A 26,766-nucleotide genomic window follows, 5' to 3' on the forward strand; every position below is an offset into this window, starting at 1 on the left:
TAAAATGATGCAGACAGAAGAGGGAGGCATTTCATTTGTTTTTCATAACAATTTAACAAAGTAACAAATTATACATAAACTTTTCAGTATACACTGAGTGTAAAAAACATTAGGAAGACCTTTCTAATATTGAGTTGCACCCCCTTTTGCCCTCAGAACAGCCTCAGTTCCCCAGGGATGCTGTCCCATGTTGACTCCAATGCTTCCCACAGATGTCAAGTTGACTGGACATCCTTTGGGTAGTGGACCATTCTTGATACACATGTTGAGTGTGAAAAACCCAGAACCGTTGCAGTTCTTGAGATAAACCGGAGCCCCTGGCACCTACTACCATACCCTGTTCAAAAGCACTTAACTCTTTTGTCTTGCCCATTCACCCTCTGAATGGCACACATACACAATCCATGTCTCAAGGTTTACAAATCCTTCTTTAACCTGTCTCCTCCCCTTCATCTACACAGATTGAAGTGGATTTAACAGGTAACATCAATAAGGGATCATAGCTTTCACCTTATCAGTCTATGTCATGGAAAGAGCAGGTGTCCTAATATTTTGTCCACTCAGTGTCCTGGGCTCTAGTCAGAAATAGTGCATGATATAAGGATTAGGGTGCATTCTGGGACATAGCCAGTGATTAGAGACATGAAGCTCACCCTTGTTTTGACGCTATACTGTTCTTTACAAAAAAAGATCATTCACTGAGTCCTCACTCCAAGTCCATGGTCTGCCTGATGACATTCTGTTGCATAACAAAATGTTCTTATGTGACGGAGTGTAACAATCACAATTTCTGACTTGTTCTATTCTATTAATGAAGTTCTCGTTGGAAACAAAAGAACTCTAAAGATGCAGGTAACTGCCAAAATAAAGGAAACACTCGAGTAAATGAGGGATACAAAGCAGGTGCTTCCACACAGGTGTGGTTCCTGAATTAAGCAATTAACATCCCATCACACTTAGGGTCATGTATAAAACCTCCCTGTTTCCCATTATTTTGGCTACCATGGCTGGAAGAGATCTCAGAGACTTTGAAAGAGGGGTCTCACAGGACCATAGGGGATTAAAGGGGATGTGTGCCTCAGTCACCACATTTCAACCCAATTGAACACTTATGAGAGATTCTGGAGTTCCGCCTGAGACAGCGTTTTCCATCACCAACAAAACACTAAATTATGGAATTCCTCATGTAACAATGGTGTTGCATCCCTCCAATAGAGTTCCAGACACGTGTAGAATTTATGCCAAGACGCATTGAATCAGTTCTGGCTCGTGGTGGCCCAACGCCCTATTAAGACATGTTGGGTTTTCCTTTATTTTGGCAGTTACCTGTATGCTGCTTTACAAGAAGTGTAATAAATCACATTCCTTCACATGGATAACACACACAACACTGGATTCCTTCACATGGATAACACACACACACAACACTGTGGATTCCTTCACATGGATAACACACACAACACTGTGGATTCCTTCACATGGATAACACACACACAACACTGTGGATTCCTTCACATGGTTAATACTGTTGACTTTGTGAAATGATGAAGACAAAAATCAGGCATTTAAAGTAGTTTATTTCATACTTAAGACTGCATGTTATGGTTGCATGCAGTGAAATACTAGGCTGTTTTCTGTATACATGGAAACGTAGTGTTAACTGAGTGATGTCAGAATAGTTTTCAGAAGTAGCAACATTAAAATGTAGATAAACGTACATTCATTTCTCTGAGCATACTGCCTGCTGTAGAAACTAATTTGGAGGTCCAGTTGAGATCTGTACATTCCAAACACTCTTTTCATGACAACACAAAAATTCATATATAAAAAAAAAAAAAAGAGATATACCTGTAAGAAATAATACAATCTTTTTCAGTACATATAATACTGTACCAGTAATCGCTCTAAATCTGACCTGGAACCAGATGGGCAGGGAACTTGCATAGCACTGCTTTACTTTTAGTTAAATTTAACCACAAGTCACAATGTCCTTATTAACGGATCAATTTAAAATACAATATTTTTTTTATGTAGTAATTCATAGAATTTTTAAATTAACATGAAACAGTTTGTAATTCCTGGGTATTAAGATCTTTGGCAACAGATCAAGTCTAAAGATGACTTGGAGCAGAATTCATAACGGCATGTCAAGCAGACATTGAATAAAAATTCATAAGGCATTGTAAAAAGGCAAATATACATTTGTCAAACAGTTTTTCTACCGATTCCCTACCTGAAATGACACCATGTCACATACTAGTGTAGCATATTTCAAGGGGACCTGTTGTATTGGTTAGTGTCACATGTTGGCTTCCTTAAAGTCCTCTTTCTATTCTACACTGCATTCGGAAAGTATTCAGACCCCTTGACTTTTTCCACATTTTGTTTCGGGACCTTATATAGACAGGTGTGTGCCTTTCTAAATGATGTCCAATCATTTGAGTTTACCACAGGTGGACTCCAATCAAGTTGTAGAAACATCTCAAGGATGATCAATGGAAACAGGATGCACCTGAGCGCAATTTTTGAGTCTCATAGCAAAATGTGGATAAGTAAAAGGGGTCTGAGTACTTTCCAAACGCACCAGAAATTTAACTTGGCCAGTTTGTAGAGATTAGCGCCCACTTCTAGACTACGCTCTTCAGACGACAGGTGAAGCTAACACAACGAATGATAAACAGTACAAAGCTCACTAGCTACTGAAGAGGCTTTTAAATTGAGTGGACTTTTCATTGTGAGGCATTACTTCAGTCCATAGACATACATGGTCCTAGTTAGTATGAAGAAAAAATATGACATTCTGGAACACTTTACCATCCTAGGAACACAGTCATCTTCATTAGGGCCCGACTAGCGGAAATTAGCATTTGTTATTGGACAGGTCCATGTAGCTCCTCCCTGTTTTCTACGGTTTGGTGCCTAGCTCCTCTGGGACATTGCTGTTTGAGACCGACGAGATCTGTTGCTTACATTCATGTACAGCATATGTGTTTGTAAGGATGAAAATCAGATGTTCATCATTGATTAGTAATGCCTGACCTGTGTCTATAAACTCCTGTCTGTCATGTGAACTGATTGAGATGGTGGTTGCTAAGAGAAAAGACGTGATACATTGCCTGTCTAGTCTTAACTACAGGATATAACGTCTCAATCAGAATCACATGTATTACACTATGATGATATCAGAGAACTATAGGATATAACGTCTCAGAATCACATGTATTACACTATGATGATATCAGAGAACTATAGGATATAACGTCTCAGAATCACATGTATTACACTATGATGATATCAGAGAACTATAGGATATAACGTCTCAGAATCACATGTATTACACTATGATGATATCAGGAAAGTGGTCTATTTGCTTAGAATGTTAAAACAAAAACTCCACATACAAGCTGAAAGCTTGGAGCCAAACTGTCATCCACTTAAAAAGAGACTTAATGAGGCAAGTTAGGATGTCTGTAGGAAGTTCATGATGGGTGCAAAAATACTATGCCGACGTAATTCATCATTTGAAAGCTTGAAATGAATGTCTGAAATGAACCAAGGCACAAAGGAGGGATAAATGAATGTCTGAAATGAACCAAGGCACAAAGGAGGGATAAATGAATGTCTGAAATGAACTAAGGCACAAAGAAGGGATAAATGAATGAAGTGAGACGACTTCGAACTAAAGTCACCATTTGTTCTCCTCTCTTAACACTGTTGCCTATGGCCCTTCAGCTGAGGCATGTAGCTAGGAGCAAGGCCTGGCTGTCCGTCAGGGGACTGTCCCTCATCTGTGGGTGTGGTCTGCTGTGACCCCTCCTCCAGAGGGCAGAACCGGAGCGAAGCCAACCCCTGCTCCTCCATCTCCAGCTGGTTCCTGTCCCCCGGGTCTCTGCTTTCGATAACCCCAGGTGAACGACTGAAGTAGGGGTTCCGCTGGTGGGACTGCCCACTACCCTCCTGGCTCTCCTCGCTGTCCAGCAAGGGTTGGGTGGACTCGGAGCGAGCGAAGCTGGGCGTCTGGGACTGTGAGGAGCCGCACTGGGGGGTCTGGAGCAGAGTGCAGGGGGACTGGGGGAGAGGGCAGGGGGACTGGCCCTTGTAGCCGTTGGATGCCACCACCGACGAGTACTGGACGGTGCTGGTCGTGGTCTGGCCCGAGTCACCGCCTTCCTCGCTGTCCGAGACGCTCTGGCGTGGCGTCGACATGCAAGAGGAGCCGCCAATGCCGCTGCTGTGCTCCTCCGACAGGTACTTGTCCTTCTTGAGCGGCAGGCCCGCCTTGTCCTCTTCGCACAACGACTTCCTGTCGAATACGTCCACCTCCACCACACTCACGTCGCCCAGCACACTCTCCTTGGGACTGACAGCCTGAGATTGAAAAGGAGGGTTAAGTCAAGTTCTATGTAAAGTCTATTTCACATCCATGTTATTATACACCGAGACATTTTTGTTGTTGTGAAATGGTCAAATGACTGAAATGGATGCACATCTGCATCTAGCAACATGTGAATAGTGAATAGAAAGGCTTAGTAATTAGGGCTGTGAATTGCCAGGGACCTCTCACAATACGATATTATCGCCATACTGAGGGACCTCGCCTCCCATGTGGCGCAGTGGTCTAAGGCATCGCAGTGCTAGCTGTGCCACTAGAGATCCTGGTTCGAGTCCAGGCTCGCAGCCGGCTGCGACCCAGACACCCATGGGGCGGCGCACAATTGGCCCAGTGTTGTCCGGGTTAGGGAGGGTTTGACCAGCAGGGATGTCCTTGTCTCATTACACACTAGCGACTCCTGTGGCAGGCCGGGCGCAGTGCACGCTGACACGGTCGCACGGTGTTTCCTCCGACACATTGGTGCGGCTGGCTTCCAGGTTAAGTGGGCATTGTGTCAAGAAGCAGTGCGGCTTGGCGTTGTGTTTTGGAGGACACACGGCTCTCGACCTTCGCCTCTCCCGAGTCCGTACGGGAGTTGCAGCGATGAGACAAGACTAACTACCAATTGGATACCACAAAAATCGGGGAGAAAAAGGGGTTAAAAAAAAAAATAACATACCAAAAAAAAAAAATAAGGGACCTCGCCGTACCACCACCACCACCACGCAGAGGGACCTCGCCGTACCACCACCACCACGCAGAGGGACCTCGCCGTAACCACCACCACCACGCAGAGGGACCTCGCCGTACCACCACCACGCAGAGGGACCTCGCCGTACCACCACCACGCAGAGGGACCTCGCCGTACCACCACCACGCAGAGGGACCTCGCCGTACCACCACCACGCAGAGGGACCTCGCCGTACCACCACCACGCAGAGGGACCTCGCCGTACCACCACCACGCAGAGGGACCTCGCCGTACCACCACCACCACCACGCAGAGGGACCTCGCCGTACCACCACCACCACCACGCAGAGGGACCTCGCCGTACCACCACCACGCAGAGGGACCTCGCCGTACCACCACCACGCAGAGGGACCTCGCCGTACCACCACCACCACCACGCAGAGGGACCTCGCCGTACCACCACCACCACCACGCAGAGGGACCTCGCCATACCACCACCACCACCACGCAGAGGGACCTCGCCGTACCACCACCACCACCACCACGCAGAGGGACCTCGCCGTACCACCACCACCACCACGCAGAGGGACCTCGCCGTACCACCACCACCACCACGCAGAGGGACCTCGCCGTACCACCACCACCACGCAGAGGGACCTCGCCGTACCACCACCACCACCACGCAGAGGGACCTCGCCGTACCACCACCACCACCACGCAGAGGGACCTCGCCGTACCACCACCACCACCACGCAGAGGGACCTCACCATACCACCACCACGCAGAGGGACCTCGCCGTACCACCACCACCACCACCACGCAGAGGGACCTCGCCGTACCACCACCACCACCACGCAGAGGGACCTCACCATATCACCATACTGAGGGATCTCACCATATCACCATACTGAGGGATCTCACCATATCACCATACTGAGGGATCTCACCATATCACCATACTGAGGGATCTCACCATACTGAGGAGTAGATACGATATGATTCGATATATTGTATTTCGATACTGCGATTTTATTGCGATATGATGTTACAAACATATCACTCACTACATGTCTGCTGCAGAGAGACGACGAGTTTTGATTAGTCATGGAAATAAAAGTTCTGAAAACATGTTGGCCCGCCATTTAAAAAGAAGATGGAGAACAAGCTATAGAAGGGGGAATACCCTTGGCGCAGGTACAGCCGACTAGCGCTAGCTAACGTTAACTACATAGCGAAAATGCAATCCCTGGACTGAAAAACATACCATTATCTTCAAGGATTTTGCAACTCATGAATTACATTTATAATTCTCATCTTGAACTGAAATGGAATTGAGCCCAACCCTGAGGGCCATAGCTAGAGAGCGCGAGGAGGGCCATAGCTAGAGGGCGCGAGGAGGGCCATAGCTAGAGGGCGCGAGGAGGGCCATAGCTAGAGGGCGCGAGGAGGGCCATAGCTAGAGGGCGCGAGGAGGGCCATAGCTAGAGGGCGCGAGGAGGGCCATAGCTAGAGGGCGCGAGGAGGGCCATAGCTAGAGGGCGCGAGGAGGGCCATAGCTAGAGGGCGCGAGGAGGGCCATAGCTAGAGGGCGCGAGGAGGGCCATAGCTAGAGGGCGCGAGGAGGGCCATAGCTAGAGGGCGCGAGGAGGGCCATAGCTAGAGGGCGCGAGGAGGGCCATAGCTAGAGGGCGCGAGGAGGGCCATAGCTAGAGGGCGCGAGGAGGGCCATAGCTAGAGGGCGCGAGGAGGGCCATAGCTAGAGGGCGCGAGGAGGGCCATAGCTAGAGGGCGCGAGGAGGGCCATAGCTAGAGGGCGCGAGGAGGGCCATAGCTAGAGGGCGCGAGGAGGGCCATAGCTAGAGGGCGCGAGGAGGGCCATAGCTAGAGGGCGCGAGGAGGGCCATAGCTAGAGGGCGCGAGGAGGGCCATAGCTAGAGAGCGCGAGGAGGGCCATAGCTAGAGAGCGCGAGGAGGGCCATAGCTAGAGAGCGCGAGGAGGGCCATTGCTAGAGAGCGCGAGGAGGGCCATAGCTAGAGAGCGCGAGGAGGGCCATAGCTAGAGAGCGCGAGGAGGGCCATAGCTAGAGAGCGTGAGGAGGGCCATAGCTACTCCAAGTAGTGAGGAGGACCATAGCTACTCCAAGTAGTGAGGGAAGTAAAGTAGATGAATCTCTACTGATAACCGTAATCCTAAATGCAAAGAAACATTTAAGGTGACTCTATAGCGGTCCATATTGTGTGAACGGTGCGAATAAACAATTATTTTGACCTGTTGGTCCTATCACCTGTCGTCTAGGAGAACCACACGTACTGCTCACACAACCACAATGACTCATATGGACGTTACGATCAGTGGAGAGTAGATGGGATCCCAGTAAATATTCATAGTTCATCACAGATAAACTTAGTGGCCTCCGTAGTTATTAGGACAGTGACATGTTTTTGTTGGTTTGGCTCTGAAATGATACAATGACTGAGGTTAAAGTGCAGACTAAGTTTTCATTTGAGTGTATTTTCATCCATACCGGGGGAACCGTTTAGAGCCCCCCTCCCCCATTTCATGGGAGCAAAAGTACTGGGTCAAATTCACTTGTGTATTAAAGTAATAAAAAGTTTAGTATTTGGTCCCATATTCAAAGCACGCGATGATTACGTCAAGCTTGTGAATACACATTTGTTGAATGCATTTGCTCTTTGTTTTGGTTGCGTTTCAGATTATTTTGTGCCCAATAGAAATGAATGGTAAAAATGTATTGTCATTTTGGAGTCTCTTGTATTGTAAATATTAACAACAATGTTTCTAAACACTTCTCCATTAATGTGGATGCCACCGTGATGATGGATAATCCTGAATGAATCGTGAATAATAATAATGATGAGTGAGAAAGTTAGACACACATATCATACCCCCAAGACATGCTAACCTCTCACCATTACCATAACAGGGGAGGTTAGCATTTTATATTATACCCCCAAGACATGCTAACCTCTCACCATTACCATAACAGGGGAGGTTAGCATTTTATATCATACCCCCAAGACATGCTAACCTCTCACCATTACAATAACAGGGGAGGTTAGCATTTTATATCATACCCCCAAGACATGCTAACCTCTCTCCATTACAATGACAGGGGAGGTTACCATTTTATATCATACCCCCAAGACATGCTAACCTCTCACCATTACAATGACAGGGGAGGTTAGCATTTCATATCATACCCCCAAGACATGCTAACTTCTCACCATTACCAATGACAGGGGAGGTTAGCATTTCATATCATACCGCCAAGACATGCTAACCTCTCACCATTACCAATGACAGGGGAGGTTAGCATTTTATATCATACCCCCAAGACATGCTAACCTCTCACCATTACAATAACAGGGGAGGTTAGCATTTCATATCATACCCCCCAAGACATGCTAACTTCTCACCATTACCAATAACAGGGGAGGTTAGCATTTCATATCATACCGCCAAGACATGCTAACTTCTCACCATTACCAATAACAGGGGAGGTTAGCATTTTATATCATACCCCCAAGACATGCTAACCTCTCACCATTACAATGACAGGGGAGGTTACCATTTTATATCATACCCCCAAGACATGCTAACCTCTCTCCATTACAATGACAGGGGAGGTTACCATTTTATATCATACCCCCAAGACATGCTAACCTCTCACCATTACAATAACAGGGGAGGTTAGCATTTCATATCATACCCCCCAAGACATGCTAACTTCTCACCATTACCAATAACAGGGGAGGTTAGCATTTCATATCATACCGCCAAGACATGCTAACTTCTCACCATTACCAATAACAGGGGAGGTTAGCATTTTATATCATACCCCCAAGACATGCTAACCTCTCACCATTACAATAACAGGGGAGGTTAGCATTCCATATCATTCCACCAAGACATTGTAATGGTGAGAGGTTAGCATGTCTTGGTGGAATGATATGGAATGCTAACCTCCCCTGTTATTGTAATGGTGAGAGGTTAGCATAACAGGGGAGGTTAGCATTTCAAATCATTCCACCAAGACATGCTAACCTCTCACCATTACAATAACAGGGGAGGTTAGCATTTGTGGAGGGGTATGATGTTTGTGTGTCTGTAAATTTCACACTTGTCATTATTCACAATTCAATTAAGATTTTCCGTAATCATTGTAGCATCCACATTCATGCAGAAGTGTTAAAAAAACAATAAATTCTTATTTTCAATAAAAGTGACTCCAACATGACACAATACAATGACAACAGTTCACCCGATATGGATGAAAATACCCTCAAATTAAAGCTGACAGTCTGCACTTTAACCTCGTAGACATTGTTTGGTTTCAAATCCAAACTGTTGAAGTATAGAGCTGAAGGAAGAACGCGTCCCTGTCCCAAAAATTACTAAGTCACAAGCGACTGAGCCAGTGTGATGTTGTATAAAGTTTGAAAATACAGCACTCTCATAGATCAGCACAGGAGGCACTTGAACTTACTTTGGAGGGGAAATCAGGCGACCAGTTAGCGATAGTGCTGTTGGAGGGATCTGGAACCGGTGGCCAGATCTTTTTTATCCTACAGAGGAAAAGGACAGAGCTTCATTAGAACACGTTGTATAGGACTCATCCCAAATGGCACCATATTCCCTATGGGCTCTGGTCTAAAGTAGTACACTATATAGGGAATAGGGTGTCATTTGGGACGCAGGTTTAGTATCACAAACACACACTAGCCTTGTATTAACATGAGTGAAGGCTCTTGACCAATGGACAAGGGCGCTAGGAATAAGAGTCTCTCCATACACATTCCTATGTTTTTCCTTGGGAGTGTTAACTTGTTAAAACACAGACCCGCTGATGTGTGTTATGCAGCGTTTGTCCCAGCAGTAACGCGTCAGCAAGAGAGCATGGTTGAACTAATCTGCCATCAAGTGTGGAGGAAATTAATATTCATGACATACTATGCTGTTTTTTGACTTAAAGAATTGTCCATTGTTATATGATAGTATTTTTTACTGATACAAACTTGTCTTGTGTGACTCAGTCATAAAATCTGAGCGTATAGATTTATGAGCCGTTTGGGTGTAACCGCAGTATGTGTTTACGATCAGCAGGAATTTAGCTATGTGGGAAGGAACAGAGAATTGTGGCGATATCAGCTATCTTGATCTAAACAGACGAGCTAAATAACTTTTTACGTGTTCCCAGGGCCTGTTTCTGTACATCTGCATACTGTCGAAAATAAAAGGATGTACTTTCCATAAAAAGGAGACAACTTGATTGGTGAAGCTTTCAACTGTGCACTATTCTTAGTGATGGTTGATCGATTCATTTTTGCAAATCTGATAATAAAGTTGTTTGAAAGAATCTGCGGTCTCTCTTCCTATAGAATTTCTGCCACACAAGTTTCAATAAACATTGTTGAGTACTTGAAGTCAAAAGCGCAATCGTGACAGAATATTAAAATATGTCTGACTCGGAAGGGGAGGGTGGGGGTTACAATGAATGTGTGTTCACAACCCTGAGTCAATGCTCTTACAACTCAACATCACACTGAAGCAATTGTACACATTCAAACATAAAATGTAGAGTAGTACATTCTATTTCAAACAATTCAATAGTGTGTGGTTGTGACTTACAAGTCAATTTTGTACATGCAGAGGGACACAATTAACACTACGACAAACAGGAAGCCGATGCACACAGCCACCACGATGGCTTCAATCTGCCCAGGAGCTGAGGGACAAACACATAGAATTACATAAAAAGGACACTAAAACAGACAACCATCTTGGTCAGGAAAACATTCCTTAAAAATTTTTTTTTTTAAAAAGTACAACTACTGCAGGGAAAAGAGCCAGGAGGACACACTGAATAGAATCAAGTAGAAACTATTAAATGTATTTGCACCTTAAAGTGTTGAGGACTGGAGGTCTTAACTAGACATATTGCAGATTGAGTCAATGTCAGGATGTTACATAGACAAAGCATTATCGGGATACAAAATATATAGAACAGTACTGGAATGGAACATTCGGAAAGTATTCAGCCCCCTTCCCTTTTTTCCACATTTTGTTACGTTACAGCCTTATTTTAAAAAGGATTACAGTTCTAAAAAGGATTTTCCTCAATCTACAAAATAACAAAAATGTGGAAAAATTCAAGGGGTGTGAATACTTTGAATAGACTGTATATAGAATGAAGTGTCCGTTAAACAATGCTTCACTCACCATACATCAGAGTATTGAATGACAGGTCCGAACCATTTGTAGAGCCTCGTACTGTAGAGGCCATGATCCGCACCACCTGCTTACTGTTGCTGGTCAGGCCCTCCACTGTGTAAGAGTAGGTGTCCGGGGAGACAACTATTGCTGAACAAAGAAATTCATACAAACTCATGTTTTTCCTGATCGCAGGTGTAAATGTTTAAGTCAGACAAATACCAGCCCTAACTGTACTTACAAATATCAGTACATCCTGGTATATCTAATAACAGTAAAGGAGATCCATAGTCAGAACAACATATTTCATAAAAAGGTATGATTAAAGGGATACTTCAGGATTTTGGCAATGAAGCCTTTTATCTACTTGAACTTCCTTCAAACTGCACGCAGACATAAAAATGGTATCCACGAGATAATCTGACTGGGGAAGTAGATAAAGGGCTTCATTGCCAAAATCCTGAGGTATTCCTTTAAGTACACCATGATTATATTGGAGAAAGCGACACCTTTAAGTAGGGACGCCTTTAAATTGATCATGCTGTGAGATGGAAGTTATTTTCTGGTTGGTTGTGAACAAACTTGTCCAACAAAAATATAGGATATATTTGTGATCTTAAGGGGGAAGGAGTTACAGGCTTTATGTTTTCTATTCATTTACTGAACAAAAATATAAAAATGCAACATGTAGTGTTGAGCTGAAATAAAAAGATCCCAGAAAAAAAAAAGTTTCATACGCACAACAAAGCATATTTCTCTAAATGTATTGACATCCCTGTTAGTGAGCATTTCTCCTTTGCCAAGATAATCCATCCACCTGACAGGTGTGGCATATCAACAGGTTGATTTAAACAGCATGATCATTACACAGGTGCACCTTGTGCTGGGGACAATAAAATGTCACTAAAATGTGCAGTTGTGTCAAACAAAATGCCACAGATGTCTCAAGTTGAGGGAGTGTGCAATTAGCATGCCGACTGCAGGAATGTGCACCTGAGCTGTTGCCTCCAATGTCGTTTCAGAGAATTTGGCAGTATGTCCAACCGACCTCACAGCCGCTGACCACGTGTAACCATGCCAGCCCAGGACCTCCACATCCGGCTTCTTTACCTGCGGGATCATCTGAGACCAGCCACCTGATGAAACTGTGGGTTTGCACAACCTAAGAATTTCTGCACAAACTGAAACCGTCTCAGGGAAGCTAATCTGCACGCTCGTAGTCCTCACCAGGGTCTTGACCGGACTACACTTCGGCACCCTAACTGACTTCAGTGGGCAAATGCTCACCTTTGATGGCCACTGGCACGCTGGAGAAGTGCGCACTTCACGGATGAATCCCGGTTTCAACTGTATCGGGCAGCATTTAACACCATGGTACCCTCCAAACTCGTCATTAAGCTCAAGACCCTGGGTCTTGACCCCGACCTGTGCAACTGGGTACTGGACTTCTGATGGACCGCCCCCAGGTGGTGAGGGTAGGAAACAACATCTCCACCCCGCTGATCCTCAACACTGGGGCCCCACAAGGGTGCGTTCTCAGCCCTCTCCTGTACTCCCTGTTCACCCATGACTGCATGGCCATGCACGCCTCCAACTCAATCATCAAGTCTGCAGACGACACTACAGCGGTAGGCTTGATTACCAACAACGACGAGACAGCCTACAGGGAGGATGTGAGGGCCCTCGGAGTGTGGTGCCAGGAAAATAACCTCACACTCAACGTCAACAAAACAAAGGAGATGGTCATGGACTACAGGTAACAGCAGAGGGAGCAGCCCCCTATCCACATCGACGGGACAGTAGTGGAGAAGGTGGAAAGTTAAGTTCCTCGGCGTACACATCACGGACAAACTGAAATGGTCCACCCACACAGACAGCGTGGTGAAGAAGGTGCAATAGCGCCTCTTCAACCTCAGGAGGCTGAAGAAATTTGGCTTGTCACCCAAAACCCTGACAAACTTTTATAGATGCACAATCGAGAGCATCCTGTCAGGCTGTATCACCACCTGGTACGGCAACTGCTCCGCCCACAACCGCAAGGTTATCCAGAGGGTAGTGAGGTCTGCACAACGCATCACCGGGGGAAAACTACCTGCCCTCCAGGACACCTACACCACCCGATGTCACAGGAAGGCCAAAAAGATCATCAAGGACAACAACCACCCGAGCCACTGCCTGTTCACCTCGCTATCATCCAGAAGGCGAGGTCAGCACAGGTGCATCAAAGCGGGGACCGAGAGACTGATAAACAGCTTCTATCTCAAGGCCATCAGACTGTTAAACAGCCATCACTAGCATTGAGTGGCAGCTGCCAACATACTGACTCAAATCTCTAGCCACTTTAATAATTCAAAATTGAATGTAATAAATCTATCACTAGTCACTTTAAACAATGCCACTTTATATAATGTTCACATACCCTACATGACTCATATGTATATACTGTACCATCTACTGCATCGGCCATCGCTCATCCATATATTTATATGTACATATTCTTATTCATTCCTTTACAATTGTGTGTATAAGGTAGTTGTTGTGAAATTGTTAGATTAGTTGTTAGATATTACTCCATGGTCGGAACTAGAAGCACAAGCATTTCGCTACTCTCGCATTAACATCTGCTAACCATGTGTATGTGACCAATAAAATGTTTGATTTGATGGCGTCGTGTGGGTGAGCAGTTTGCTGATGTCAACGTTGTGAACAGAGTGCCACATGGTGGCGGTGGGTTTATGGTATGGGCAGGCATAAGCTACAGACAACGAACACAATTGTATTTTATCAATGGCAATTTGAATGCACAGAGATACTGGGATGAGATCCTGAGGCCCATTGTCGTGCCATTCATCCACCGCCATCACCTCATGTTTCAGCATGATAATGCACAACCCCATGTTGCAAGGATCTGTAAACAATTCCTGGAAGCTGAAAATGTGTGTAAGGCAGCATGTTACAGTTCCCGCCAATATCCAGAAATTTCACACAGCCATTGAAGAGGAGTGAGACAATATTCCCACAGGCCACAATCAACAGCCTGATCAGCTCTATGCGAAGGAGATGTGTCGTGCTGGATGAGGCAAATGGTGGTCACACCAGATACTGACTGGTTTTATGATCTACTGATCCTTTTTTTTTTTAAGGTATCTGTGACCAACAGATGCATATCTGTATTAGAGCCTAATACATGCATTTCATTTGATTGATTTCCTTATATGAACTGTAACTCGGGTTAAATCGTTGAAATGTTGCGTTTATATTTTTGTTCAGGGTACTATAGTAATACATCTACAAGGTGGGCTTCCTTACAGTGTTCCTTGCCTCCCGTGATGTAGAATATTGTGTAGTTTGTGATGAAGCCTAGCCGTTTGTCCAGTGGAATCTCCATCCATTCCACCTCAGCGTTGCTCTTCCCTGTTCTCCTCACTTTCACAGAGGGACCCTCCAGTGGAGCTGCATCAACCAGGACCGGTGGGGGGGAAAACAGCAGTTAACATTATTCAACATTTACATGTTTGCCACCAGCTACTGTAGCAAATATCATAACACTGGTATATCAATGATTGAAATTTATGTGGCGATTTCAGAGACACAGATAAAGCCTAGTCCTGGACTGAAGAGTTATTTCAGTGGAGATTCTTCATTGAGCATGCTTTTTAGTCCAGGACTAGTTTTAATCTGTCTGTAAAACCAGGATTACTCTTAATCTGTGTCTGTGAAACCACTCCTATAGATACTACACTGTCTATACTGTAGTGACTAGGACTAGTTAGATTTCTTACCTCCTTGTTCCAGAAAGGATGCAGTGGTTAATGGTTTCCCAGTCCACCCAGAATACATGGGATACACAGATATATTGTAGAGCTTGAATCTCTGAAGGTTACCTTGATTGGGAACAGTACAATAACATTTAGATTTATTTCATCACAGTTTTGATTGATCAACAAGTTTTTCATAATCATTTAGTTGATGGGTTTGATTTAACCTCTCTAGGGTAGGGGGCAGTATTTTCACATCCAGATTAAAAAAAATGTACCCGATTTAATCTGGTTATTACTACTGCCCAGAAACTAGAATATGCATATAATTGTTTGATTTGGATAGAAAACACCCTAAAGTTTCTAAAACTGTTTGAATGGTGTCTGAGTATAACAGAACTCATATGGCAGGCAAAAACCTGAGAAGATTCTGTACAGGAAGTGCCCTCTCTGACCATTTCTTGGCCTTCTACACTCTCTTTATTGAAAACTGAGGATCTCTGCTGTAATGTGACACTTCCTACGGCTCCCATAGGCTCTCAGAGGGCGCCAGAACGTTGAATGATGACTTTGCAGCCCATGGCAGAAAAACAGTAGCGCATTTGGTAAGTGGTCGATCTGAGAACAGTGAGACGGGCGCACGCATGCATGTGAAGAGGCCATTTTCAACTTTGAGTCTTTGAACGAAAACAGGGTTTCCCGGTCTGAATATTATCGCTTTTTTACGAGAAAGAAAATCACATAAAAATAGATTGTAAACAGCGTTTGACATGCTTCGAAGTACAGTAATGGAATATTTAGAAATGTTTTGTCACGATACGCGTCCGCGCGTCACCCTTCGGATAGTGTCTTGAACGCAAGAACAAAACAGGGGATATTTGAACATAACTATGGATTATTCTGAACCAAAACAACATTTGTGGATGAAGTAGAAGTCCTGGGAGTGCATTCTGACGAAGAACAGCAAAGGTAATCCAATTTTTCTTATAGTAAATCTGAGTTTGGTGAGTGGCAAACTTGGTGGGTGTCAAAATAGCTAGCCCGTGATGGCGAGCTATCTACTCAGAATATTGCAAAATGTGCTTTTGCCGAAAAGCTATTTTAAAATCGGACACCGCGATTGCATAAAGGAGTTCTGTATCTATAATTCTTAAAATAATTATGTTTTTTTGTGAACGTTTATCGTGAGTAATTTAGTAAATTCACCGGAAGTTTGCGGTGGGTATGCTAGTTCTGAACGTCACATGCTAATGTAAAAAGCTGTTTTTTTTATATAAATATGAACTTCATTGAACAAAACATGCATGTATTGTATAACATAATGTCCCAGGAGTGTCATCTGATGAAGATCATCAAAGGTTAGTGCTGCATTTAGCTGTGGTTTTGGTTTTTGTGACATTATATGCTAGCTTGAAAAATGGGTGTGTGATTATTTCTGGCTGGGTACTCTGCTGACAATCTAATGTTTTGTTTTCGTTGTAAAGCCTTTTTGAAATCGGACAGTGTGGTTAGATTAACGAGAGTCTTGTCTTCAAAATGGTGTAAAATAGTCATATGTTTGAGAAATTGAAGTAATAGCATTTCTAAGGTATTTGAATATCGCGCCACGGGATTCCACTGGCTGTTGAGTAGGTGGGACGATTTCGTCCCACATACCCTAGAGAGGTTAACTTGTCATTTTAAATCTAACTCATCCCTAGTCAACATGATAACCATCAAAACCTGTAGAAAGACATACACGGTGTAGCCAAACTACAAGACAATCGTCAGTTAAAACATGGCATTGTTAGTTTTTACTCTGTTTAGTTAGAACCTAACGGACTAGGAAAAGCTCCAACCAAGTTTATTCACCTACTGGTTCAAACAGCTGCAACGACAAAGACATGTTTACACCAGCACCAGTATTTATACCTTCCTCCTACGCTGAGTCTCCTCCTTACACATCTGGACAGACAACACATCTCTGTGGCTAGACAAGACTTTAGTAATGCCTGTTCTTTCTCACTTCCTCTTACTTTACCTCGGCCCAAATTCCTCACTCCTCCCCAACTCCACCCCAACTACCTTATCGGTTTGACTGAAACCAGACTGTGGCCCTTCAATAACATGTTCTTCCTGCACTCCCCTTTCTCACTCAGTAGATTTCCATAACCCCAGTTCTAATATGGTAACATGAAGAAGGATATTTCACGTTTAGAAGTTACCACCCATCAGCATGTGTCTCAGTCTTACCTTTAATGGGTGCCTTCCTGTTGTGTCTAGGTTCTCTCTGCCAGTCTATCGCGCCGTCGCTGACCGAAACCCACTCCAGGACATACTCAGTCACCCCTGTGGCCTCCACATTGGGGGGCTGCCACTCCACCCACAGCCTACTGTCCTGGTTAAAACAACTGAGCGATGCCACTGGAGGTGGCTCTGAAATACACAGCACACACAGATACAACATGACATCATGATAGGAGCATCTCAAAACCAGTCAGTTAACAGAACACATCACTATTGTCTCTTTTGACCAACATTCAGTTGTTGCTTTGAGAATTGTACTAACATAAAACGTTATTATATTACACCCAATATCATTCATTATTGGTAACATTTTACAAAGGAAGAATGAGAGAAAACATAGCTGATAAGGTCACACACCATGGGCCAATTTAGGAATGCCCAAAGAAGCTCGGGGAGACTCGCCAACAGAATTCCAAGCCTTCAATTCAATGGAGCCTCTTCTCTTGTCAGACAGTGGAATCTGGTAAAGGGGGATAATTTTCCTCTCCTGCGACCTGGAGTTCAGCTCAGAGCCATTGACCGGCACAACCTCCCAGGCTCCATCTTGGATCTTGATGTTGTAGCCTCGTATTCTTCCATTGGACTCCACTGGATCCTATGATGGGAAGAATGCAACGATCAAATCACCACAGGGTTCTACACTGACCTTTGTTACAAGGAGCACCCAAGATGAGAAATGTAGGCGCACACAAAGAAATGTAGGAGCATAATTCAAAATATTAGAGGTATTAAAGCTAGAATCCTTCATTTTTCTAGGCGCACTGGAGCTCGTAAATTAAAATTCCAGGTCGCACAGCAAAATATAAAATGGTTGCACTGTAGAGCCCTGCACCAATAATTATTTAAGCCATATAGCTAGTGATAAATCAGTAGTATGGTCAGCGTGGCCTTTATTACCTTACATATCACTTCCACTCGCCGCTCACTTTTGCCTTGACTGGGAATGACCACTCTCCATAGGTCTGGTTTACTTGTAGGCTCTGGGTAAAGAAGAGAACAGGAAATCACACAATTCATTAATTTCAAACATAATGATACAACGTGGATAGTCCATATAGACTACCTACCTGGATCACACTCAATATTATTGCACTTAAATCACTCACACTGTCACCACTTCAGTTCTACAGCTTTACATGGTTGCCCACAATGCTAAATGAAAGATGATAGTATGACATATGCTTGTGGTCATGGCTACTCACTGTCCTCTGGGGTCCTGGCGGTAGTGTTAGTGCTCCAGTCACTCCAGTAGCCGTTGCCCGTGTAATGCATACAGCGGACCTGCACTACGTACTCCATGTCTGGCTTAAGGTATTGGAGACGGAAAGACTCCTTGCTACTTTCAGTGTCATTTGGGGGTACCTAAAAGAGTCAATTAAATGGATATGACAACTGACAGACATGAGGGTGCAACAAACTTGTGCGTACAGAACGCTGACTTGAAACAGCTCCAACAATACAGATGAGAGTAACATGTTCAATAAGCATTTCTCTACGGCTGGCCATGCTTTCCACCTGGCCACCCCTACCCCGGTCAACAGCACTGCACCCCCCACAGCAACTTGCCCAAGCCTTCCCCATTTCTCCTTCTCCCAGAGCTGATGTTCTGAAAGAGCTGCAAAATCTGGACCCCCACAAATCAGCCGGGCTAGACAATCTGGACCCTTTCTTTCAAAAATTATCTGCCGAAATTGTTGCAACGCCTATTACTAGCCTGTTCAACCTCTCGTGTCGTCTGAGATTCCCAAAGATTGGAAAGCAGCTGCTGTCATCCCCCTCTTCAAAGGGGGGGGGGACACTCTCGACCAAAACTGCTACAGACCTATATCTATCCTACCCTGTCTTTCTAAGGTCTTCGAAAGCCAAGTTAACAAACAGATTACCGACCATTTCGAATCCCACCGTACCTTCTCCGCTATGCAATCTGGTTTCAGAGCTGGTCATGGGTGCACCTCAGCCACGCTCAAGGTCCTAAACGATATCTTAACGGCCATCGATAAGAAACAGTACTGTGCAGCCGTATTTATTGACCTGGCTAAGGCTTTCGACTCTGTCAATCACCACATCCTCATCGGCAGACTCAACAGCCTTGGTTTCTCAAATGATTGCCTCGACTGGTTCACCAACTACTTCTCCGACAGAGTTTAGTGTGTCAAATTTGAGGGCCTGTTGTCCGGACCACTGGCAGTCTCTATGGGGGTACCACAGGATTCAATTCTTGGGCCAACTCTTTTCTCTGTATACATCAATGATGTCGCTCTTGCTGCTGGTGATTCTCTGATCCACCTCTACGCAGACGACACCATTCTGTATACTTCTGGCCCTTCTTTGGACACTTAACTGACCTCCAGACGAGCTTCAATGCCATGCAACTCTCCTTCCGTGGCCTCCAACTGCTCTTAAATGCAAGTAAAACTAAATGCATGCGCTTCAACCGATCGATGCCTGCACCTGCCCGCCCATCCAGCATCACTACTCTGGACGGTTCTGACTTAGAATATGTGGACAACTACAAATACCTAGGTGTCTGGTTAGACTGTAAACTCTCCTTCCAGACTCACATAAAACATCTCCAATCCAAAGTTAAATCTAGAATTGGCTTACTATTTCGCAACAAAGCCTCCTTCACTCATGCTGCCAAACATACCCTCGTAAAACTGACCATCTTACCGATCCTCGACTTTGGCAATGTCATTTACAAAATAGCCTCCAACACCCTACTCAATAAATTGGATGCAGTCTATCACAGTGCCATCCGTTTTTTCACCAAAGCCCCATATACTACCCACCACTGCGACCTGTACGCTCTTGTTGGCTGGCCCTCGCTTCGTACTCGTCGCCAAACCCACTGGCTCCAGGTCATCTACAAGACCCTGCTAGGTAAAGTCCCGCCTCATCTCTGCTCGCTGGTCACCATAGCTGCACCCACTCGTAGCACGCGTTCCAGCAGGTATATCTCACTTGTCACCCCCAAAGCCAATTCCTCCTTTGGCCGCCTCTCCTTCCAGTTCTCTGCTGCCAATGACTGGAACAAACTACAAAAATTTCTGAAACTGGAAACACTTATCTCCCTCACTAGCTTTAAGCACCAGCTGTCAGAGCAGTTCACTGCACCTGTACATAGCCCATCTATAAATAGCCCAAACAACTACCTCTTCCCCTACTGTATTTATTTATTTTGCACCCCATTATTTCTACTTTCCACACTCATCTACTGTCAAATCTACCATTCCAGTGTTTTAATTGCTATATTGTATTTACTTCACCATGGCCTATTTATTGCCTTTACCTCCCTTATCTCACCTCATTTGCTCACATTGTATATAGACTTATTTTCTACTGTATTATTGACTGTATGTTTGTTTTACTCCATGTGTAACTCTGTGTTGTTGTATGTGTCAAACTGCTTTGATTTATCTTGGCCAGGTCGCAATTGTAAATGAGAACTTGTTCTCAACTTGCCTACCTGGTTAAATAAAGGTGAAATAAATACAATAAAATGTTTGATTCACTGTTGAGAACACCTAAGAATAGGATAGATGACTTAATAAAGGCCCAGTATGGATCTTTGTGGGCGACTTCACCAAATTCACATAGAAATGTGAGCTATAGATTCTCATGAAAGCAACTCTGATAAGCAGTAGAACCGTTCGATGTGCTCTATTTTTATTCTTCCTGTCCTCGCGTTCCGCTTTTGCGTCTTTTTTTACTTTCGGTTTTGAACACCAGCTTCAAACAACTAAAAAGAATACATTTTTGTTACTGAAAATATATTTATTAGCCCGCTGATCAATTTCCCCAAATAAATGTGGGTGGGGAGACTGAGTCGGGGTCTCAACTTACTGTTGAGTTAGAATAGCAGAGTTTCTCTCTTGTTATGTCAGTCACTAATAGTCACTCAATTAGCCCATGTCAGCTAAATTGTTTTAGATTGGTAAGTTAGCTGGCTGCTAGACTATCTAAACTTGTAGTAAGCATGGTTGAATTACTGACCGGGAGTCCCCATTGATCATCAGATGATATATTAACTGCAAACATGTGTCTTCACCCAATGGCAAAATGTGTAGAATTGCAAACTTTTTTGCTCTGCCTGGAGTACCCCTGAACTAACCCCTCATGGGCATTTTGTTAATGGCACGTATCCTTTCCATTCATTTTGGATAAGACTACACAACAGATGGACGTAGACTTATCTCGACATTAGTCAACTTCTGAAGTTTAAAAAAAACTTTGAACAAACTGAATTTGCAGTGAATCATCCCTTTAACTTGCACTGAGATTGTTGCCATTTACCTCAGTCCAGTCTCCAGAGCCCACAGTGCAGAACCTGATGTTGTATTTTAGCTTGACAACAGTTTCATGGATAGGGTGCTTCCAGCTCACTAAGAGAGTCCGGGAAAAGTTCTTCTCTGAAATAATATTGACGTCTGATGGGGGATTCGTTTTCACTGCAAAAAAAGGTCACACACACCATTAAACTCTGGAGGAAGATAATCACTGTAACTTAAAAGGGCATTTGGAATTTCCGTTTGCCTTCACTTACCCATGTCATTAGGATCATTTATGAACAGAATGTCCGATCGAACCTTGCCCAATTTGGTTTCCACTTCTACCCATATATCCAGTTCCATATAGCTTGGAAAGGTGCTGAAGTAGATGCATCCACTGCTTCTCTGAGATTTGGTGCTGTAGTTCTGGTTTGTGGCACTGCAGAAGAACAAACACATCTTGACACACCATTTTGGAATCAGACAACAAAAAAAGTACATAATCACAATAATGTACATTTTTAAACAATTAGAATATCAGCAATTTACACAAGACACACACTTTTAATGGGGTTCTCAGAACTGGAGCCAGGTTTTCCATTCACTGATTATTGAGAGCTATTGACAACTAAATGTTGATATCAATCATGTATCTAACCCCATTTAACTTTCTCACCCATCACCGTAGCCTCTATATGACTTGGCTGGCCTTCCTTAGCTCATCGTAGACTAAGTCATTGGTACGTTTTCATTCATAAGGCCACACGGAGACAGCTCTCATTTTACCTGAGTACCTACAGTGAGGGAAAAAAGTATTTGATCCCCTGCTGATTTTGTACGTTTGCCCACTGACAAAGAAATTATCAGTCTATCATTTTAATGGTAGGTTTATTTGAATAGTGAGAGACAGAACAACAACAAAAATCCAGAAAAACACATGTCAAAAATGTTATAAATTGATTTGCATTTTAATGAGGGAAATATGTATTTGACCCCTCTGAAAAACATGACTTAGTACTTGGTGGCAAAACCCTTTTTGGCAATCACAGAGGTCAGACGTTTCTTGTAGTTGGCCACCAGGTTTGCCCACATCTCAGGAGGGATTTTGTCCCACTCCTCTTTGCAGATCTTCTCCAAGTCATTAAGGTTTCGAGGCTGACGTTTGGCAACTCGAACCTTCAGCTCCCTCCACAGATTTTCTATGGGATTAAGGTCTGGAGACTGGCTAGGCCACTCCAAGACCTTAATGTGCTTCTTCTTGAGCCACTCCTTTGTTGCCTTGGCTGTGTGTTTTGGGTCATTGTCATGCTGGAATACCCATCCACGACCCATTTTCAATGTCCTGGTTGAGGGAAGGAGGTTCTCACCCAAGATTTGACGGTACATGGCCCCGTCCATCGTCCCTTTGATGCGGTGAAGTTGTCCTGTGCCCTTAGCAGAAAAACACCCCCACAGCATAATGTTTCCACCATGTTTGACGGTGGGGATGGTGTTCTTGGGGTCATAGACAGCATTCCTCCTCCTCCAAACACAGTGAGTTGAGTTGATGCCAAAGAGCTCCATTTTGGTCTCATCTGACCACAACACTTTCACCCAGTTGTCCTCTGAATCATTCAGATGTTCATTGGCAAACTTCAGACGGGCATGTATATGTATTTTTGAGCAGGGGGACCTTGCGGGCACTGCAGGATTTCAGTCCTTCACGGCGTAGTGTGTTACCAATTGTTTTCTTGGTGACTATGGTCCCAGCTACCTTGAGATCATTGACAAGATCCTCCCGTGTAGTTCTGGGCTGATTCCTCACCGTGCTCATGATCATTGCAACTTCACGAGGTGAGATCTTGCATGGAGCCCCAGGCCGAGGGAGATTGACAGTTCTTTTGTGTTCCTTCCATTTGCGAATAATTGCACCAACTGTTGTCACCTTCCATTCCAGCCTTGTGTAGGTCTACAATCTTGTCCATGACATCCTTGGAGAGCTCTTTGGTCTTGGCCATGGTGGAGAGTTTGGAATCTGATTGATTGATTGCTTCTGTGGACAGGTGTCTTATATACAGGTAACAAGCTGAGATTAGGAGCACTCCCTTTAAGAGTGTGCTCCTAATCTCAGCTCGTTACCTGTATAAAAGACACCTGGGAGCCAGAAATCTTTCTGATTGAGAGGGGGTCAAATACTTACTTCCCTCATTAAAAATGCAAATCAATTTATAACATTTTTGACACGTGTTTTTCTGGATTTTTTGTTGTTGTTATTCTGTCTCTCACTGTTCAAATAAACCTACCATTAAAATTATAGACTGATCACTTCTTTGTCAGTGGGCAAACGTACAAAATCAGCAGGGGATCAAATACTTTTTTCCCCTCACTGTACATTGTCCTGCAGACAAATATCGGCTACTCTCACACGGCCGTATCTTGTTGACCGTGCCTAAGGCCCATACTGACCAGCATAAATGTAAAAATAATAATAATAATCACTCCAGTTCTCTGCCCCCATCCACTTGGAACGAGCTACAGAAGGACATGAACTTACAAGAGCTCGTCTCTGAATGTGTTCACAGTAAACTCTATGGTGGACAATTGGGGGGTGGGCTGTCAATGTGTTGACCCTAGATGCACCACACCTCCCCAATGCTTCATGTCTGCTCAATGTGTAAATGTATGTTTTTAAACTGTAGTACTTTGTTGTAAAATAGATTTGTTTATCTCAATGAGACCAACCTGGTAAAACAACATAACACACGTGTATAGGGACACTCACATTACACTTCCAAACAAGGTGAATGTTGGGCTTATCGTCTTGTCCATTTTCCCAGGCTGCCATGTGCACGTCACATTAGGGGAAATCTGTCGGCCAGACTGGACAGCCATGCAGGACAAATTCTCAGGCTTCTCAGGAGGATCTAACCAAGAAACCAAACAGCTGCTGTTATTTCATGCGAGAGAAACAAAACCAACAGCCACTGACCTACTGCACTGAGCAAGTTTGGATCAATTCATTTTGATTCAGGAAGTCAATTGAAACTGAATTGACCCCAACCCTGACACAGAGAAAGCTTTAGGGTCCTTCAGTGTGAATATGAAAGAAAATTGCACATTAAATATTCCTTTGGAGGAATTTGTATTTTATTTCTGTACTAAATGTTAGCATTTGTATCCAAATGAATTACTCAGAAATTAGATTGAAATAGAGATATTTACCAAATTAAGACCTAAATTCAAACCTAAATTACAGGCAATTACTTATATTACGTGGACATTATGTTACATTTTCACATGAAATAACCCTTTATTGATGTGAAATCCATGGCATACTTACACTCTTTGGTCAATTCAATCCCATGGATTATTTTACTTTTGTTTAAGAATGAGGGAGATTCATTCTTTTTACAAAGTAACCATTTTCCAGTTTCCCTGGTGATCAGAATGGTTACGTTAACAGCTGAGTCGTTTATCTTGGTGTACTGCTCTTTGGGCACTGTGACGCCACCACTCGTCCAGTAGATGTCGTCCGCTGTGGCTTTAGCAGCTTCATAGACTACACAGGTAGCGGTAAATTCCTTCCCAATTTCCACTGTTGGAGATTGTGGGACTATTGTTCCGTAGGCTGGGAAAGAACCTTTAAAAAGACCAGAGCGCACATCAAGTCAATGCTACTAGGAAATGTACGGTGAATTTTACACAGAGGGAAAAGGACAAGTACAAAGCTCACTTTCATTTAAGCACAGCAACTTTAAAGGGTTTATGTGCAGTAGAGGTTTATTCAAACCTCGCTCTGGATAAGAGCGCCTTCTGAACAGTGCTTAATTACAAACATTTTATTTTAAATGTAGTGGTACACTTACTAGAAGTGAGCCTACAGGCCAGACATGCCAAGGCCAGAATCTGCAGCAAACGGTATGACGACTGGTCCATGATGCCTGAGGGAAGATTCACAGACTCACCAAGACTAACCTACATTTTATCCCATCACTGGTACATGGGTTAGCCACCTTATTTTATATTGCGTACTTTACCAATTAAGTCACAGTTAAGTTTTATGAGGCCTTCACTCTGACTAGGGACTATAGCGAATTAAACTAATGATGAAGCCAGATAGGTATAGCTAAAACCACAAAAGTATGGATAGGTACTGTTGCTAGCAATATTATTAGGAACAAACAGTAGTTAGCTAACTTACTCACTCACTCTTAGCAGACAATCATATGACAGCTTCAAAAGAAATACAATATTATCTTGCTCTGCCTGCTAACGTTACTTGTAAAAATAACTCCATCATATGAAAAACGTATCAATAAGGTTATAAAACGTGATTATTTTAGCTAGCTAGGAAAATACCTGAATGCTGATTGTGTTTGCTGCTCACTGTCCAGAAACCTATCAGCTTTAGATGTGGTTCTATTTGACACCTTCATCAAATGTAGATAGGTTTTTTTATTAACCTTAATTTAACTAGGCAAGTCAGTTAAGATCAAATCATTATTTACAACAACGGCCTACTCCGGCCAAACCCGGACGACGCTGGGCCAACTGTGCGCCGCCCTGTGGGCCTCTATATCACGGCCGGATGTGATACAGCCTGGATTCGAACCAGGCTGAGATGCAGTGCCTAAGACCGTTGCGACACTCGGGAGCAAACAGTAGCGAGCAACATAAACGTTAGCTAAGAACGTTAGCATATACCTAGCAAGCTAAATATAAATAATTGGGATGTTTGGCGTTACAAGGGTGTATTGAAAAGGTTTAGCCTATAGGGTCTGAACGACGTTAGCTAGCGTAGCCAACTAACATTAGAAGACCCAGACAAGATATGACAAGAAAAATACTCACCTTTTATGTACTTTTCTTGTTTGGTTCCTCCTTTATTTGTAACGCTATATAATCTTACTTAGCTACATAAAAGTATTTAGATGTAACATATTTTAGCTAAAACCATAAGATACCTCTTCTGAGGCTACCTTAACTTTTACTGTCGCCACTTCCAGCAGTACATTGCATAATCATCACGAGTTATAATGCGAGCGGTGCAAATAATACAGATATATAAACATAACCATCGAACTAAGTATGTGTCCAGTTTGACAAATACTTGTCTAGAGATCTGTGCAAACTAAGTGCGCTAAATGGTTTCCCTTGTGATTTGCCAGAAGAAGTGTCTGT

At 43.8% G+C, this 26,766-nt stretch overlaps 1 protein-coding gene across 1 annotated transcript; it reads right to left on the reverse strand.

Moving 5' to 3' along the window:
- Positions 1 to 1,560: 1,560 nt before the first annotated feature.
- LOC106571489 (interleukin-6 receptor subunit beta) lies at positions 1,561 to 26,734 on the reverse strand. Its single transcript, XM_014144654.2, has 16 exons — positions 26,437 to 26,734; positions 25,452 to 25,526; positions 24,926 to 25,225; positions 24,368 to 24,509; positions 21,882 to 22,045; positions 21,632 to 21,786; positions 18,541 to 18,700; positions 18,236 to 18,318; positions 17,696 to 17,933; positions 17,285 to 17,467; positions 15,077 to 15,178; positions 14,604 to 14,747; positions 11,304 to 11,444; positions 10,713 to 10,809; positions 9,571 to 9,649; positions 1,561 to 4,368 (listed from the first exon to the last, which is right to left on the reverse strand). Exons 2-16 carry the CDS (start codon positions 25,519 to 25,521, stop codon positions 3,706 to 3,708), a joined length of 2,721 nt encoding a protein of 906 aa, XP_014000129.1. The 5' UTR covers positions 25,522 to 25,526; positions 26,437 to 26,734; the 3' UTR covers positions 1,561 to 3,705.
- Between the last annotated feature and the right edge of the window lie 32 nt (positions 26,735 to 26,766).

Source organism: Salmo salar, chromosome ssa01 (assembly GCF_905237065.1).
Source record: "Salmo salar chromosome ssa01, Ssal_v3.1, whole genome shotgun sequence".
Lineage (NCBI taxonomy): Eukaryota > Metazoa > Chordata > Actinopteri > Salmoniformes > Salmonidae > Salmo > Salmo salar.

Excerpts from the sequence above, each read along its gene's own strand:
- LOC106571489 (XM_014144654.2), bottom strand. The coding sequence starts at position 25,521 with ATGGACCAGTCGTCATACCGTTTGCTGCAGATTCTGGCCTTGGCATGT. Across the intron at positions 24,510-24,925 it reads GATTGAATTGACCAAAGAGT|ATCCTCCTGAGAAGCCTGAG; the intron begins GTAAGTATGCCA and ends TTTCTTGGTTAG. Across the intron at positions 18,701-21,631 it reads GCTCTGGAGACTGGACTGAG|GTACCCCCAAATGACACTGA; the intron begins GTAAATGGCAAC and ends TGACTCTTTTAG.